This window comes from Entelurus aequoreus, linkage group LG15, assembly GCF_033978785.1.
Source record: "Entelurus aequoreus isolate RoL-2023_Sb linkage group LG15, RoL_Eaeq_v1.1, whole genome shotgun sequence".
Taxonomy (NCBI): Eukaryota; Metazoa; Chordata; class Actinopteri; order Syngnathiformes; family Syngnathidae; genus Entelurus; species Entelurus aequoreus.
In genome coordinates this window covers 44021459-44039878 of record NC_084745.1, presented here as the reverse complement: position 1 = coordinate 44039878, position 18420 = coordinate 44021459, and the positions used below count along the sequence as shown (strand labels likewise).

The 18420-nt window shown below is 38.5% G+C and overlaps 1 protein-coding gene across 1 annotated transcript in view; it reads left to right on the top strand.

Moving 5' to 3' along the window:
• The window catches only part of tgfbr1b (transforming growth factor, beta receptor 1 b), a 189247-nt gene extending 179360 nt beyond the window's left edge, over nucleotides 1–9887 (top strand). Inside the window, exons 8-11 of the mRNA XM_062021573.1 lie at nucleotides 868–1024; nucleotides 4264–4388; nucleotides 4488–4618; nucleotides 7358–9887. Coding sequence (XP_061877557.1) covers nucleotides 868–1024; nucleotides 4264–4388; nucleotides 4488–4618; nucleotides 7358–7483 — 539 coding nt within the window. The 3' untranslated portion in view covers nucleotides 7484–9887. The remainder of the gene's footprint in view (nucleotides 1–867; nucleotides 1025–4263; nucleotides 4389–4487; nucleotides 4619–7357) is intronic.
• The last annotated feature ends 8533 nt before the right edge of the window (nucleotides 9888–18420 follow it).

Sequence of the window (18420 nt, the reverse complement as noted above, 5' to 3'; positions counted from 1 at the left end):
CGACTCTTAATTGGTGATATCAACAGATACCGATATCAACCGATACCGATATATACAGTCGTGGAATTAACACATTATTATGCCTAATTTGGACAACCAGATATGGTGAAGATAAGGTAATTTTTAGAAAAATTATTAAAATAAAATAAGATAGATAAATTCAAAACATTTTCTTGAATAAAAATTAAAGTAAAACAATATAATAACAGTTACATAGAAACGAGTAATTAATGAAAATGAGTAAAATTAACTGTTAAAGGTTAGTACTATTAGTGGACCAGCAGCACGCGCAATCATGTGTGCTTACGGACTGTATCCCTTGCAGACTGTATTGATATATAATGTAGGAACCAGAATATTAATAACAAAGAAACAACCCTTTTGTGTGAATGGGGGAGGGAGGTTTTTTGGCTTGGTGTAGTAATTGTATCTTGTGTTTTCTATGTTGATTTAATTTTAAAAACCAAAAAAAAACGATCCCGATAATAATAAAAAAAACGATACCGATATTTTCCGATATTACATTTTAAAGCATTTATCGGACATCTCTAGTGACAACTCTACTATTTGAAGTTCTCCAACTTCCGTTATTGTCAACCCATTTTTTGTTTGGACACTCGACTTAGCGGAATGCTATGCGAGCAAACGGACCAGTTTGTTAGGCGTGATGTTTGGCCATACAATAACGAGATCAAAAAGCGTCTGACTAAAACTTGATCGAAAGCCAAACCTTACGAAAAGCGGGGCGTACAAAAACTGAGGTACCACTATAAATTTTATATAAGATTATTAATGTTTGGCTATGCATTTGCAATGAGCAGTGTTCAGTGAGTGAAGGGTATTTATCGTCCTTATCCCTCTCTCCAGGTAAACCAGCAATTGCCCACAGAGATCTGAAGTCAAAGAACATTCTGGTAAAGAAGAATGGGACCTGCTGCATTGCAGACCTGGGTCTAGCTGTCCGGCACGACTCAGCTACTGACACCATTGACATTGCTCCAAATCACAGAGTGGGAACAAAAAGGTAAGAATTTGCAGCAAATGAGATTGTTGTACTTTGGAAGTGGCCATCAGATTAATACTTCAGAGGTGGAAGTGTAAAAACTAGCAGAACATTTGCATTGCAGCGTATAAGTCATCTGGTATTTTTTGTCAGTTCTCCTGATACAGTTGGTGAAACTCTGGTGTCAGTAGGGACTCTAACCAGACACCATCGACCGATGAAGTCACTTTGGCTCTCCAGACATTAAGCTAATGACTCCAGACTACTCCAAACTAATTCACAAACTATAATTAGCTCTGCCTCTTTGGATTAGTCCTAACTAATGTGTGCAAGAACTAAGGCAGATAAATGCCAACAATAGAAGGTAATGATTTTGGTCATTAGTGCGCCTCTTGTTAAACAGGTGGTGAAGAACCTCAAAGGATTATTATTAACAACGTAACACGTTTGGACAGAACTTTGATGCCGTGAAGAACACTTTGAAAACGGAGTAATTAGTTGTTCATTGGATACTTTACTCACCTAATCTTCACCTGCAGGTATCAGACTGTTGAGACAAAAAAGACCTTGTTTGACACCATTGCAGATTAGAGTTGTACGGTATACCGGTATTAGTATAGTACCGCGATACTAATTAATCATATTCTGTACTATACCGCCTCTGAAAAGTACCGGTCCACCACCTCCCCACGCCCCCGTCGTTGTCACATGGTGCCATTGCTGGTTTACGAGCAGAGGAGCATGTTCGGCAGCGCATAATCACGGAGTACATACAAGCAGACAATGTGTGTAGACAGAAAAGGGAGAACGGACGCATTTTGGCTTAAAAACTAACGATAAAGGTGAAGTTATAACACTGAAATGCCCACCGGAAGAGGTGCTTTAAGACATGGCTAGCTAGCCAGCGGCGAACGTCCATTCGCAGTCGGCAGTGTTTTAGCTACTTCTAAATCGCTAATCCTCGCCTCCATGACAACAAATAAAGTATGTTTCTTACAAGACACATCCCTGCAGGGCGAGGAATAGCTAAACCTGTTTCACGTCAAAATATAAACAAACGCCATTGGTGGATCTACACTTAACATCCACTGTAATGATACCAAGTACAGGAGCGTATCTAGTCGATACTACTATGATCACGTCGATATTTTTTGGCGTCACATCTTCTTTCGTTTTTTTAAAATGTTTTTTATGTTTATAAACTCAGGAAATATGTCCCTGGACACATTAGGACTTTGAATATGACCAATGTATGATCCTGTAACTACTTGGTATCGGATTGTTACCTAAATTTATGATATCATCCAAAACTAATGTAAAGCATCCAAACAACAGAAGAATAAATTATTATTACATTTTAACAGAAGTGTATATAGAACATGTTAAAAGAGAATGTAAGCAGATATTAACAGTAAAGAACAAGTAGATTAATAATTCGTTTTCTACCACTTGTCCTTAATAATGTTGACAAAATAATATAATGGAAAATGACACAATATGTTACTGCATATGTCAGCAGTATTTAATAATTCATTTTCTACAACTTGTCCTTGATAATGTTGACAAAATAATAGAATGGAAAATGACAATATGTTACTGCATATGTCAGCAGACCAAATTAGGAGCTTTTGTTTGCTTAATTACTACTAAAAGACAAGTTGTCTTGTATGTTCCCTATATTATTTAAGGACAAACTTGCAAAAAGAAAAATATGTTTAATGTACTGTAAGATTTTTTGTTAAAATAAAGCCAATAATGCAATTTTTTGTGGTCCCCTTTATTTAAAAAAGTATCAGAGTATCGGAATAATTTTGTTAACAGTAACAAAATATTGGTATCGGGACAACACTATTGTAGATACTGTTGGGCCCAAAATTGTGCATACCCTCATCATGAGCATGAATGTCATATTCTTTAATGATTCATTTGAACTGTTTCTTTTCCAGGGTGGAGTGATGATTAGATTAATGAATACAATTGGGTGCACAATTTGTGTTTGAGATTTTTGTTATTAATGCCCAGTCACAATTATACATACATTAACAAAAAACTAGGGGTGTCCCGATACAACTTTTCACTTCCGATTTAGATCCAATATCAGCTGGAATCAAACATACTTGTATTGTTTTGTAGTAGGAATGTTAAAAAAAGATAGGTATGATAAACACTAAGCTATTTATTATTAGTGTTTTTCAACTACTGTGCCGCGACACACTAGTGTGCCGCGACACACTAGTGTACCGTGAGATGTTGTTTGGTGTGCCGTGGGAAATTATGCAATTTCACCTAATTGGTCGGAAAAATATTTTTTGCAAACCAATAATTATAATCCGCAAACAATGTGCCGTTTTAGAGTGTCTGTGCTGTCTGGAGATCAGCAGAGTAACCATGTAATACTCTTCCGTACCAGTAGGTGGCAGCAAGTAGCTCATTGCTTTGTAAGCCTACTTTGAGACAAGAGAAATTAATGATGGTTATGGTTTGAAGTCATATAGAACAAAGTCAGGTATTTGATGAGAACGACTTTATATTGTCAATGTAGGCTATTGAGTTTCGTTTTTAACATTTTCTGCTGGTGGTGTCTGTCATGTATTGGTTACTCGGGTCACAGGACAATACCCGGAACCATTGTAAGGGGAACTTAAGGGCTGGGGACACAGGATATGATGACATGTGTTGTGTGTTGGACACCTGGAAGTGGAAAAAGTAAGAGCGGGAATAAAAGGCAGAAAAAGACAATACGCTTTCTTTTGGTGTATTACTAAGCTTAGATTGCTAATAAGTGAACTAATAAGTGACACGTTTGGCACACAACAATGGCGACGAGGATGGGATAGTGTACCCCTGGATTTTTTTCAATTAAAAAAATGTACCTTGGCTCAAAAATGGTTGAAAAATACTGTATTATTAACCGTCTGGAATGGACTTATGCGGTCTTTGGGTTGAAGTGGAATTGTTTTTTTTGGGCAACCACCTAGTGGCCACAATAATTAATTAAGTTATTCGAATGATGCGGACACGCTTTTTTTTAATATATATATTTTCAAATATTTTCTTTTTTTTCCTTTAAGTTTGTATGATTATTATTATAGTTATTTATGTGGTACTCGTTATTAATAGTTTATTATTATTATTTATTTAAATAAGTTCTGTTTTTTGTTGAACTGTGTAAGTAGAAATGTTCCTCAAAATAACAGCACTCACACAAATAACTGATGATTGCTACAATTATCATATTGGACAATTACTGTTATTTCCAGGTACATGGCCCCAGAAGTACTGGACGACTCCATCAACATGAAACACTTTGAATCTTTCAAGCGGGCGGATATTTATGCCATGGGATTGGTCTTCTGGGAGATTGCCAGTCGTTGCTCCATGGGAGGTGAGGATCAAATCATACACTGTCATGCAAGGTGCTTAGGCTGACAAATTGATTGCATAAACTTAATACCTAAGATCCACATTATTTTGTCAAAACCAGGGATTCATGAGGACTACCAGCTGCCATACTATGACCTGGTTCAGTCTGATCCATCAGTGGAAGAAATGAGGAAGGTGGTTTGTGAGCAGAAGCTTCGCCCTAACATTCCCAACCGTTGGCAGAGCTGTGAGGTGATACAAACGCTCCATGCTAAATATTTTTTCTAAAATTACATGCTGGATGACATTAATAGACAACATTTTAATTCATTCCAACCTCTACATTTGTCCACAAATACGGCTGTTTATAAGTTAAATATAACTGTATACAGTAAAAGCAGCACAAATTAGTCCCTACAGGAATTCGCAATGTTGCAAGAGTACAATTTGCCACAAATTGAACTAATCCCTGAGAATTATGCACGGCCTCGCAACTTTCTTCAATACCCTCATCTTCGCCGCACAGTTTGGCCATTCAGCTTTAATTTGGCCAATTTAATTTTTGTCTCTGTGCAGTGCTCAAACGCACTCAACGGTCCAGTCAAATTGTATGTTTGTTTCCTGTATAGATGAAGCAGCAAAAAACAACATACAACAATATATCAACTCTTTTTGATCAAACGGCACAATTGTTGTTCTCCTCTGTAGCTCAGACCCGCTTCCTGTTCCTGTCAACAGCGCTAAGCCTTCTGGGTAATGTAGTATATAAACATTTACAGTACACCCTAGTTTGCGTGTATTTATGTAATTATTTAACATTTATTGATTCAGGATAGGCAGCACGGTGGCAGAGGGGTTAGTGCGTCTGCCTCACAATACGAAGGTCCTGAGTAGTCGTGAGTTCAATCCCGGCCTCGGGATCTTTCTGTGTGGAGTTTGCATGTTCTCCCCGTGACTGCGTGGGTTTCCTCCGGGTACTCCGGCTTCCTCCCACCTCCAAAGACATGCACCTGGGGATAGGTTGATTGGCAGCACTAAATTGGCCCTAGTGTGTGAATGTTGTCTGTCTATCTGTGTTGGCCCTGCGATGAGGTGGCAACTTGTCCAGGGTGTACCCCGCCTTCTGCCCGATTGTAGCTGAGATAGGCTCCAGCGCCCCCCGTGACCCCGAAGGGAATAAGCGGTAGAAGATGGATGGATGGATGGATGATTCAGGATAAGACAATTGAGAACATATTTTCATTTGCAATGCTGCAAAGAGGCAGCATTTAGATGTTAGAGATGTTGAAGTGTGATGATTGTTTGAGATGATAATCTCGTCTCATTTACCAACAAAAATTAGCGCTATAGATCACTCAACAATTTACAAATGCTGTTAAATGTGTTCTAACTAGGGCTGGGCGATATGGCTGAAAATTGTATCACAATATAAGTTTTTTATATTGATTGATATCAATAATTATTGATATTTCTAAGACCTAAGGAAAATATTGACCAGGAGAAAAAATAGTAAATGTTAATATTTTTATTTCAAATGTAACCTTCCTCTGATTATAATCCAGTCAGCTATCAAGGCAGAAAGGATAGGAAATGTCAACATAACTATGGAAAACACTCAATTAATGCAAATAAAATGTTAAAATCACAATAAACACTTAACAATAACCTATTTAAATTAAGGTTCAAAATTGGGGAATTTGTAAGAAATGCTTAACAAAGTGTAACACAATTAGTTCAAAGTGTAAACATAGAGAAACCTGAGAACTATTTTCTGCAGGTTTACTGCCAGGAAGTTGCGTGATCTGTGTAACTTTTAATTCGGTCTGTTATTCTTGTTTAAGTATGGAAATTAATTTATGTTGTGCATTAATTATTATTGGACCAAATTATTGTTTTAAAGTAATACATTTGTTATATTATGTTGTTTGTTTTAGTTTTACAGTCCTGCACTTTAGTTCCTACCTGTTGTTTCCGTTCAGAACGGACTTGGGTTGAAAAAAAATATATATATATATTAGGGATGTCCGATATTCCGATATTGTCTAATTCTTTAATTACCGATACTGATATCAACCGACACCGATATCAACCGATACTGATATATACAGTCGTGGAATTAACACATTATTATGCCTAATTTGGACAACCAGTTGTGGTGAATTTAAGGTCCTTTTTTTAAAAATTAATAAGATAAATAAATTTAAAACATTTTCTTGAATAAAAAAGAAAGTAAAACAATATAAAAACAGTTACATAGAAACTCGTAATTAATGAAAATGAGTCAAATTAACTGTTAAAGGTTAGTACTATTAGTGGACCAGCAGCACTCACAATCATGTGTGCTTACGGACTGTATCCCTTGCAGACTGTATTGATGTATATTGATATATAATGTAGGAACCAGAATATTAATAACAGAAAGAAACAACCCTTTTGTGTGAATGAGTGTGAATGGGGGAGGTAGGTTTTTTGTGTTGGTGCACTAATTGTAAGTGTATCTTGTGTTTTTTATGTTGATTTAATAAAAAAAAAAAAAACCATACTGATAATTTCCGATATTACATTTTAAAGCATTTATCGACATCTCTAATATATATATATATATATATATGAGCGCGGCGAAGGACTATGGCGAGTTTGAAAAAAAACTTGTTAAACTGCCATACTGTCGAGGTGACTTTTCTTGTTTTTTTTCTAAAATGTTTTCGCTCTCTGCAGCATTCATCTTTAGTTTGTCTTGTCACTCCGTGCATAAAAGCAACAGCGGCATTAGGCCACCTTATCTGTGTTGAGCTTGCAGATGAACGGACATATTGGTACATTGTCAAACTGGTGGTACTGTACGGATTGCTCTTGTTTTGTCCACTGGATAGGCTCCAACCTCCCGCAGCCCTGAGAGAGACAAGCGGTAGAAAATGGATGGATGGATATCTGACTATTGCATCATAACATTGTAATGAAGTCAAGTGTCGCCTTCTGTCCTCTCTGCAGGCGTTACGTGTCATGGCTAAGATCATGAGGGAGTGCTGGTACGCTAACGGCGCTGCCCGGCTCACCGCCCTGCGGATTAAGAAGACTTTGTCACAGCTCAGCCAACAGGAGGGCATCAAAATGTAGACAAACTACCAAACATGCACACAAACACATTTCAGACTGGCATCCATGTTATTAGCATTACATTGACATTATTATTATTATTATTATTATTATGCATTAATTGTTCTTCCCCTCCGCATTGCAAGGGAAGGTGAGACATTCTTTTTTTTTATCTACTTATAACTCACTGATTGGTGAGTTTTGCATTTAAAGCAGAAGACTTGTGTTGCACACCTGAATCCGTCGATGGATTTGCGGGTAACAGAAGAAGGGCGTGCTCACACTCGGCCATTCATGCCAAGCTCCATTTAGGTACCATCCCCTCTCCCTCTCCTGGTCTGGCCAGTGCTCACACTGAGCTTTGGTGAGTCAGCCCTTTTGCTTCTACGCCGCTCTGTTGTCTCGGTGGAATATTTTCATTCTTATTCTGAGTCCTTCGGGTGAATTACTTATGATCACGTTTCTCAAATGACACACACCAACAGTGGTTTGTGGGTAAGCTATCGTGCCATAGGTTTTGACTTTTGGATTATTTTGAGGATTCCTATTTATTTCTGTAACGGAAATCGCGACCCTCCTCTTTCAATTGTGCCAAAGCAGGGGAAGCGTACCAAACTTTACACCAGCCAAACGTATGATTGGCCTAGCGTGAGTACACCCTTAATCTAATGAGGGACGTCAGTGCCTGAGATCACCTTGTAACACAAAGACTTTTCAGGACCCATCGGGGCGTGGCCACCCCAGCCTGGCCTTCTTTGCTCAGACCTCCAGTCTGCTGGCGTCACCTCTGAGCTGCCTTACATGTTAATCACCACCGCCTCGTTTGCATTATTTAGCATTTCATTCTTCACCTCAATTGAGCTACTCTGGAAGGGGGGATGCATTGACGGCGTCGATGCGATCTGTCTCAATAGCCCCAATCACCGAGACGTTTGTGAAGGAATGTAACGTTGCGAAGTCCTCCCACAGTACTCGTAGCACTGAAAATATTACGACACTCAAAATGTCTCATCAACTTGGTTTGGATTTTCCTACTAATGTATTGTTAATACGTGTTATTTTCCCATCACCCTGTTGTTTATCAAGGCGGTGGAAAGGTCTGTTTAATTTATTATTTTTTTTGTTCCTTTTTCTTTGAGCTAAAAAACTGGACATGACAACTTCACTGAGTTTTAGCAGAGACGCTGCATCATATGCAATTTACAGTAGATCAAGTTTTCTCGACTCTGGTAAAACCACAAACAACAATCAGCTGCCACCATGCCTTCCAGTACAGCTGTTAGCAGGAAGTGCCAGTGCTTTAAGGAAAACCCAACTCCTGTCATGTCCGCTGCTGGGCAAGGCATTTCTCTCTTGCATTTATGCAGCTCTGTGTGTGCGAGAGAGGGAGTGAGTGTGTGTCAGGAGCCATGTGGAAGCCCATCTGAGCATAAAGTAGCTCATACTATGCACACTCTAAAAGAGCAGGAGGGAAGCAACACCTCAACAACAACCTCTACTCTCTGGTTCCATCTCACCCTGCCCTCATGCAAGTCAACACACAAACACCTCAGCAACAATCTTTTGGACAACTTGTCCTCTCAGTGGACTGTGGCAAGCCATGATCTTTGTTTGGGGCGCACGGCGACACAGCACGTCTCCTTTTTGTGTTCCAGTGCAAAGTGGGCGGGTTTTTTTTCTGTTTAGGTTTAACAACAAAGGATTCATCTAAAAATAGCAAGTAGATGTGTACTAAGCCATAGGTTGTCAAACTTGTGTAAATACGACAGTGGTGCCTCGGTTTTTGTTAGTGTTCAATGAAGGCTGAATTGTTCATAAACAATTTTCCTTTGAGAAATAACGTTCCAGACTTTAAACACATTTTATGGAGAATAATTATAGTTTTCCTTGCAGAAACCAATGTGAAATACTTTATAAATGATTAATAAAAACTGAGAGCCACATTCCCACTTTGCTACGAGTACTTTCTTGAAATCTTTATCAAAGTGCTGGCACTCGCAACTTTCTTTGGCCCCATAACAGATTATTTTGCGTTCATACGCCACAAAAAGGTACATAAACTGAATCATTAAAGCGTGGGATTCTTTGATTGGGTACTAGTTTGTTACGGCAAAAACCGGGGCAAACTTTTGGGTTGAAATTCAAATTGTACAAAAACTGAGGTGCCACTGTTTATATAATATATATCTATATACTGTATAAATATATGTATATATGCTTCAGAGAGCCAGTATCTTCTGCAGTGAACATTTGGGTTTTGCATTTATGCCAAAATGTGTAAATCTTGACAAAACCAGTCTTTCCTCGTCACATCACCCTTCAGAAATTGCAGCTTCACTATATCGCAGATTCACTTTAGTGTGTTTTTTAAATAAATAACTAATTTTCAAGCATAAAGATGTCTAAATGAACTAAAATATTAATACCACAGCAGTATTGGCCACCAAACCAATCAAAGTGCGCTGTTCAGTATCGTGGCCACTGATTGGCTCAGCCTCAGACAGCATTACTCCATTGGATTAAAGGGGTAGGAAGGTGACTTAAAGGTGTTATTGCTCATAACATTGAAATCTGTATTTACACACATACAATGTTTGGTGTGTGAATGTTGCATAATCGTTTATTTTATTTACGTAAAATACACAATGGACATTATGTAAAATACATAATGGATGGTATACATGTTTATTTGATGTATATATTTCCAGTCTTACAAACTCAAATGTAGGAAGAAGTATAAAGAAATACAACTAAGGAAGGAAAATAATTTAACAAAAACTAGAGTTTCTTTTTCCTAACTAGTTTCATAAGCTGGAAACGTGTAGCAAGGGCAGAATTATGAATTTATTGACAGTGCAGTGTGAAGGCCGATGTGTTTACTTTGCAAATAAGTAACCACAGTCTCAAAGGAATATAATTTGCGGAGGCACTTTCTGACAAAACATCCACATTTCAATGTCCGGCCCCTGAGCCCTTGGATTCTTGAAACTGCAGCCCTTTTCTTTATGTAGTTGAATAGACTTAGTCTTGCCGATACCCAAATAGCAGTGATAAACGAGGGACTATTGTGGAGCAAAAATAAATGTCCACTGCAAAGGACGCTGGTTCTGAAGTCTATTCATATATGTACAATTGTTCTTGTTTTTTGGTGTGGTATTTTCTACAGACACATTGTAAGCCTTAAGGGACCAAGATGCAGGATTGGGTCTTTTTTCATGTACAAATGCAAAGGTGGTCAGAACCATTTCATGTATTGACTGAAGTTCATCGCTATGTATTTGCTAGGGGTGTCCCGATACAACTTTTTTACTTGCGATGCCATTCTATTGCAGCCTTGACTACTGGCCAATATCAGCCGGAATTATACATACTTTTTGACTTATTTTGTATGTGGGACGTTAGAAGAAGCTTGATCAAGTGAGATGTTGTTGCGGTCACGTGGGCTCTGCATGCTGGATCTAAGTGCTTAAGTGGAGTCTAGAATGGACTATTTAGTTTTTAGTGGGTTTCTTACTCTTCTGAGTCTAATTTGCAAGTATGCGTTCATTTCAGTTTGTCCTAGGCATGTAACCATAGTCAGAAAGTAGCCTTTGCCCTGAAGTTGAATGTGCCAGTCGTCTTTTAAGCCCTACAAAGTTTTTATACTGTAAGTATCGTACTTATTACACACCAGCTGTTTGATGGCAATGTGCATCTTCGATGTTGTTTTTATTACCAGATTCAGAGGTGTTGAAATTGCCGTGTAAAATTGCTAATGCATCCTGTTAGCACATTTGATTTAATGTATTTCTTTTATGTTAAAAAGTCAAAAGAGAATTAATTGTTTGTATGTCGTGTAAGTTATTTTGGCATACTTTATTTCTGTATGTCCACTTCTACAGTGTCTTGAAACAAAGACACTGAAAAGACTCTCAAATGGGGACAGCCTGCTAAGCTAGCAAGAAGAGACATTAGCTGGAGCAAAACAGACTTCTTGTATCGGACGTTTTATATTTTTTTGCTGATATCGAACTGATAACATTGAATCGGGACACCTCTAGTATTTGCAAAAGAGTCTGATAACTTTTTGATCACATCAGACTAGGGTGGAAAGTTTCCGGTACATTTCCGGAAATTTACCACGGGAAGTTAAGATCGGGAAGTTTGGAAATATGGACCAGATTTTTGATTATTCAAAGTTGGACTCCGTCTATGGGAATTAATGGGAATATATGGGAATTAATAGGGAATTACAATAATTATATATTATTGGGCACCTGTCTATATGCTGCTGAATCTTTGTGGCATTTTTGACGTAGCTCTTTGCACGGTATTTGCAAATGTACACAGCCTTTCCGCCTACATTGGTTATGGTGAAATGTCTCCACACATCAGATGGTGTACGTGGCATTATTCTGTTTGTATTTATTTATTCTTGTAAAACACTAATGCAATGCCACACAGATATAAATAGTCAGCTAAACAATTGGAGTAGTCTTTAAAAATATTTGACTGATGGACAAATTAATAGAAATAGGCTGGATGAATAAATGAACACTCAATCAGCATGCTAAATCAAACTATAACCTACATTCTTGTATGACAACAGAATGGCTAGCAGAGGAAACTACACGTTTTGATTTAGTATTTGCTAGTTGAACTTTACAGATCACAAAAAAGGTAAATTCGGATCGCTAACATAGTTAGCATAAATGAATGGGATTTAACGAAGAGAAAATTAGCATCACGGCTAACGGAGAAAAAAATTTCGGTTTATTATGAGACTGGTGGTGGTACATAAACCTAGCTAGCTAGAGACTTTGGCCCCAAAATCATTTAACAAGTACAGGAACAGCTAGCTAGCTTGAGTGAAAGTCTGCTGGGGTAGTCTACAGTCATACAGTAACAAGCAATTACACCTCTATTAAACTTAAATACCATAGATCAAATATATTTACCCCAGTAATATCATCAAAACTTACCTGACTGGATGAAGTCCTTGGGCTCAAATACTAGTGTGGCCTGTAGTGTGTAGCATGCTGGGAATTATCTGTGCATGTGATGGAGGAATGCACAGTGCAGGGTTGAAATTCTACTGAATTTGCATTAAATCAGGTTGTTTTAGCTAATAATCATGCTGCAAGATCTAGCATTTTGCATTCAATGTTTATTCCCATTAATTCCCATATATTCCCGTTAATTCCCATGGAAAGTTTCTAACTTTGAATATTCCCAGAATTTTGCAAACCTACATCAGACACATGTTCGGAATTGAAGTGTATTATATTTATATAGCGCTTTTCTCTAGTGACTCAAAGCGCATTACATAGTGAAACCCAATATCTAAGTTACATTTAAACCAGTGTTGGTGGCACTGTGGGAGCAGGTGGGTAAAGTGTCTTGCCCAAAGACACAACGGCAATGACTAGGATCATGGAAGTGGAGATCAAACCTGGAACCCTCAAGTTGCTGGCAAGGCCACTTTACCAACCGAGCTATACCACCCCTTATAGTATTAGTACAATACTCCAAGTCAAATGTACACACTTGTGTGCCTCAAGATAAGACCAATGCAGTATTACACAACAACCTTAAATATGAAGATTTTTACCAGCCTGGCTTGATTTTTAATTTAAGGCTGTAACATGATGATTTTTGCAAGTGTGTGTATACGACCAAAAACACATGTAGCACCTGCTTTGACGATTCTTAGCCGTGTCTTCTGTTGCCAATTTTATTATTACTATAAGTGTAAATCATCAGATATGTTCGCTTTGTGCATCAAAATGTCTTTTAGGGGAGACCAAACATCGAAGTCTATGTAGTTTTACTACAATCAAAATGGAAATCCTGCCTTGTCTTAAGTTTTTGTAATATCTTGAATATTGATGTGCTGCTTATGTGAATTCACTTTCCTGCTCGTGAAGGTGAAAGTTACCATTGGTTGTAAATATCCTCACAGTTTAACATCTACTTATTCTGTTCCTGGCTCCCAACGCAAATGGAGCACATTTACTCACAACGGAACCGACTGAAGCCTCAGGGGACCTTAGGTTGTAAACTCATGGTGCCAATCCCGCCAAATCTCGTTTTCATGTTTCATTTCTTCAAAACCTACACGGAAAACGTAGAAATCAGTTCACCTTTTGTAGTAAACTTTTCAACCCCCCCAATTACCTTCAATAGTTATGGTCAGGTTAGGAAAGATGTGGTCCTTTGAAATATTAGACAGCGGTACCTCAGTTTTTGTTAGAAATTGTTCCAAAAAGGTGTGTAAACAATGGTACGGAAACCAAAGTAGCTTTCCCCATGAGAGGGTACATTAATTTCAGGACTATAGAGCGCACCTAAATAAAAGCTCCACCAACTTAACTTCTGGTCGAATTTTAGTTTGTACAGATATTAGCTACAGGTGACATTGAAATATTTACACAGGCGCTTGTGTTCTTTCACAAATTGAACAAAAGACAGTAAAAGTCATTGAGCTCTTTCCTCTTCATCCTGCGCTCTGAAAGTGCTAAAATCGTTTCTTTGTTTGACACTTTTACTTTCAAGGCAAATTTGCCGTCTTCTAAACACTTAATTGTTCAAAATTCCTTTGGTGAATGATTGTGTGAGTGCTTCTGATTTAATGTTAACAATTTCATTAGTCTGAAGTGAGGAGGCTAAATTTATTGCCGGCATGTGAAGCTAGTGAACCCGGAAAAATCCATAAATTAGCCGCAGCGTTGTATAAAGTGCAGTGAAGCGTGGGGAGGAAACTTTTAGTGTATAGTCCGGAGATTACGGTAATGTCAAGCCTGCCACACAATGTTTGGCTGTACGATGAGCGTATAACTGGGTCAAGTCTTTGGTCATTGTACCGTACAAAAACCGAGGTACTGCTGCACTTGCCTTATATGATTGTAAACTAATATTCACTGATTTTAACAAGCAATATCTTGGTGTTTAAAGTGAGCAGAAATAACATTGTTGCTGTTTTCAACCGGTTACTGAGTTAGATGTCAATTGAAACTGACTATGGATGATCTGTCCAAAGCTTGGACAAAGTCAAGGTGTATGAGGTAAAACAAGCTAATCTTTTCTGTTGGTCTCCTAAACACTAACAGCATTCTCTGGGATTTTAACAACGCAAACTGGACCACACCTTAAGATTCAGGAAATTTAAGTTCCTGGAACTAAAAGTTCCGGTAGAAGTGTGTAGTTTTGTTTCTTTCAAATTTTACAGTTCAGGGTGGTTAATGCAAATCAGGCTGACTGGGACAGTATATTTCTACACTGATACCATGTAAATAGAAAATACTAGGTCCGAATTCTTTCAAAGTGCGAGTAAATGAAATACAGAGCATTAACATACGAAACGATATGATATAAAAACAAATTGTACCAAATTTGACATAAACAGCCAGCTAGGCTTTTGTCCACAGTGTCCAACAGTCAGGAAGTCGTCCTCTCGGTAAATGATGAATTCATGAGAGTCAAATTCAGCTGTGAATAACAATACTTTAGTATTAAATTTCAGTACGTATGTCACAGACACAAAAATCTCATTTAGCGTTAGCCTGTTAGCATTCGCATTTGGTTCACTCGGGTTGAGGTTGATAACTACACATATGGCGTGTCACCGACTACTTTTACAGCATGTAACAAAGTTAATATTTGATGTTCTTTACCTTCGTTCCACTTGTTTATTGCCTCCTCTATTACACATTCATCCTCAAAAAACAAAGTCTCAGGGTCCCCGAGAGCAGCTCGTGTCACCTCTTCGAATCTGACTGAATACTGAATATTCCTCTGTAAATACGTTTAAGAGTACATCCGTTTCTCGTAGCTTTAAGTATCAAACTTAAGTTTGTAAGAATGAATTAACGGCAATAAACTGCAAACTAGTTTAAACACCACAACTGAGTAAAAGCCGCGTTCTTCAGCACACAGATGCCACACAAAAGTTCCTGCTACTGAAAAGTTCCTTTCGCTCTTCGATCTCGCCGTTGTCTCGCATACTGTAATGGCGGCTGAAATTTCAAATACAAAGTCTTAGGAACGCCCCAACTGTGTTCAACCAATCAGCGCCCCTCTTGCAGAAACTTTCTAAAGTACCACCTCGCTACCAGGAACTAAAACAGTTCTGTGAATCTTTATTTACCCGGGCAGTTTTTGGTGTAAACGCAGGGTGTATTTCATTTGCCCGGGTCAATGGGAAAGAGCCTCATTCTTGTCTTCGAAGACGTCACCAGCAGCCTTGTACTTACTTGTTTTTTCCCCCGAACTCCAAGGAGACTTAAGTGTACAAAGGCTACTTTTAGCTTGTGGTCGTCTTCTTTACACTACAAGGTTTCTGTCCTTAAGTCTTTGTTGCCTTTCTGTCTCTTCTTCATTCTTTGTTTTCTGGTTATCTCGCGGCTAAACGCGTCACTGCAGCGTGGAGGTCTGCTCAGGTTCAACTGCGACCAACACATTTTTGACCTCAGGTACGCCTGAAATAAATGTTCGGAAGTCTCAGTAAACACAGGGGAACCTGCCTAAGTCGACAACTCTTCTGTTGACCAACTCATCAAGTCCTGGTTCACTATGTTCTTACCGTTACTAGGACTCTTAAGTCAACTTAGACAGCTTTTGGCAACTTGAAATATGAGAGCTAAAGGGGTCATTTCTGTGATAAATAGCCCAGTTGTGTAAATAACCTTCTTGCGAACGCCATGCTACATCCAAAGGGTTTGAGCTAGTGTAGCGTAGACTAATCCAGGTTTCACAAAACTGAACTCGTAACTAGATCTAAAACAAAACGTGAACCCGGAGAGCCGTGCGTGTTGGTCTTGATTACGCACATTTCCACGTTCATGTCACTCTTAAAACATCTTAGGGATGTAACGATTAACGGTGTTAACGACAAACCGCTGTAAAACTCTACGGTTAGTACAGCATCCCTCGTTTATCGCCGTCAATTGGTTTCAGGTCTGACTGTGATGGACTAATTTCCGCAAAGTAGGATTATCATGTTTTCACAGAGCATAAAACACTTAACGACCATCTAAAAACTTTTTTTTTTAAAACATACAGTTGTGAAGGGATTCTTACAGCCCCATTCTTGGGTGGATCTCGTGTGAGAGGAAGGTTATCATTTTGCAATGCAGTCTTCTGAAAACTATGTGGCCAAAGTTGGAATTACCTCTACACTCTACTGCCCTCCGGCGGCTAAAGAAGATAGTGCGCCCCCCCCCCCCCAATTTGGGGCCGAATGGGGCCATATGAATCCCCTTGCTACTGTAATCAAAGCCCTCTAAAGATGAAATAACACCCATATAGTCATCTTGATACTGGCTTCACCCCGTGCTTAGTCTGTTCTACTGTAGATTACAGTACTCACTGGTAGCCCGGAGGATTTTTTAAGCGTCATTGCTTTGGTTGTCCCCTGGCCACCTCTGATTTAGAACTTCCACGTTCTAATAACCACGGCCGTAAGTTGCCATTCCAAAAGTTAGTCAACTTGACAGTCGCAGCTATAAACATTAGCTGTATTACTAGCGTCGTCTCCGGTCTTGTCAGTGGACATCGCTCAAGTCAAAGCTCGGTAGTTGATATTGAAGATAAAGTGCATCAACAGAGTTCATCCACTTTCCCCCGACAGTTGTTGACAACTGATAGCAGACATGTTGAATGAAGCGCTAAGTCCCGCTGTTGTCTTTTGACATTGCTCACCTCAAAGTCTCACCAATGTGGAGATGTGTTATTGATGAGTTAAAGATGAAGTCGTTCTTCCAAAAGTTGGCCAACTTTATTGTCGTGGCGAAGAAAGCCCCAAGATTAGCCGTTGTTTTGTTGCTAGCCTTGTTCACCTTCAACCCAGAAACGGAAGTCCAGCTTTGTGAAAATCTCAATAGATCGCCACAAAATTTGAAAATAAGCCAAATACTGCACTGTAGTACATCTGACAAAGTAGGACTTAATTTAGGTCAAAAATATGTAGAATACACTTTGGGGGTAAAAAATACGATATTTGAAGCGCAACATAGCTAGAGATGATTGATAACCACACACCGATAAACTCACCGACCAGCCATATTGTTCATCTACTGGAAAAGCTAGCTAGTGCGCAAATAACTATAGCTAGCATAAATGGTTATTATTCGTAGATCACCACAACATAGCAGAAAATAAGACAAATACCGTATTTTTCGGAGTATAAGTTGCTCCGGAGTATAAGTCGCACCGGCCGAAAATGCATAATAAAGAAGGAAAAAAACATATAAGACGCACTGGAGTATAAGTCGCATTTTTGAGGGGAAATTTATTTGATATAACCCAACACCAAGAATAGACATTTGAAAGGCAATTTAAAATAAATAAAGAATAGTGAACAACAGGCTGAATAAGTGTACGTTATATGAGGCATAAATAACCAACTGAGAACGTGCCTGGTATGTTAACGTAACATATTATGGTAAGAGTCATTCAAATAACTATAACATATAGAACATGCTATACGTTTACCAAACAATCTGTCACTCCTAATCGCTAAATCCCATGAAATCTTATACGTCTAGTCTCTTACGTGAATGAGCTAAATAATATTATTTGATATTTTACGGTAATGTGTTGATAATTTCACACAAGTCGCTCCTGAGTATAAGTCGCACCCAGGCCAAAAATATGTAAAATGTGTTTGTGAAAGAAAGTATCTACGATATTTGAAGCGCAACATAGTGAAGATGATGGACAACCACACGCTGATAAACTCATGGACCAACCATGTTGTTCATCTACTGCAGATGTAAGCTAGTGTGCTAATGGCTAGCTAGCCTAAATGCTAACATTAATAGAAGAGATGAACGCCTTCCCCCATTAGGAACATCATAGCACAAACTAAATGTGTAAAAACACATATTTCTTTGGCTAACTAAGCTCATCTAGAGTGATTGATTTATACACGGAGGTGTGTATAACATGACGTCATATCAACCAGATGTGCCATGTTTTTT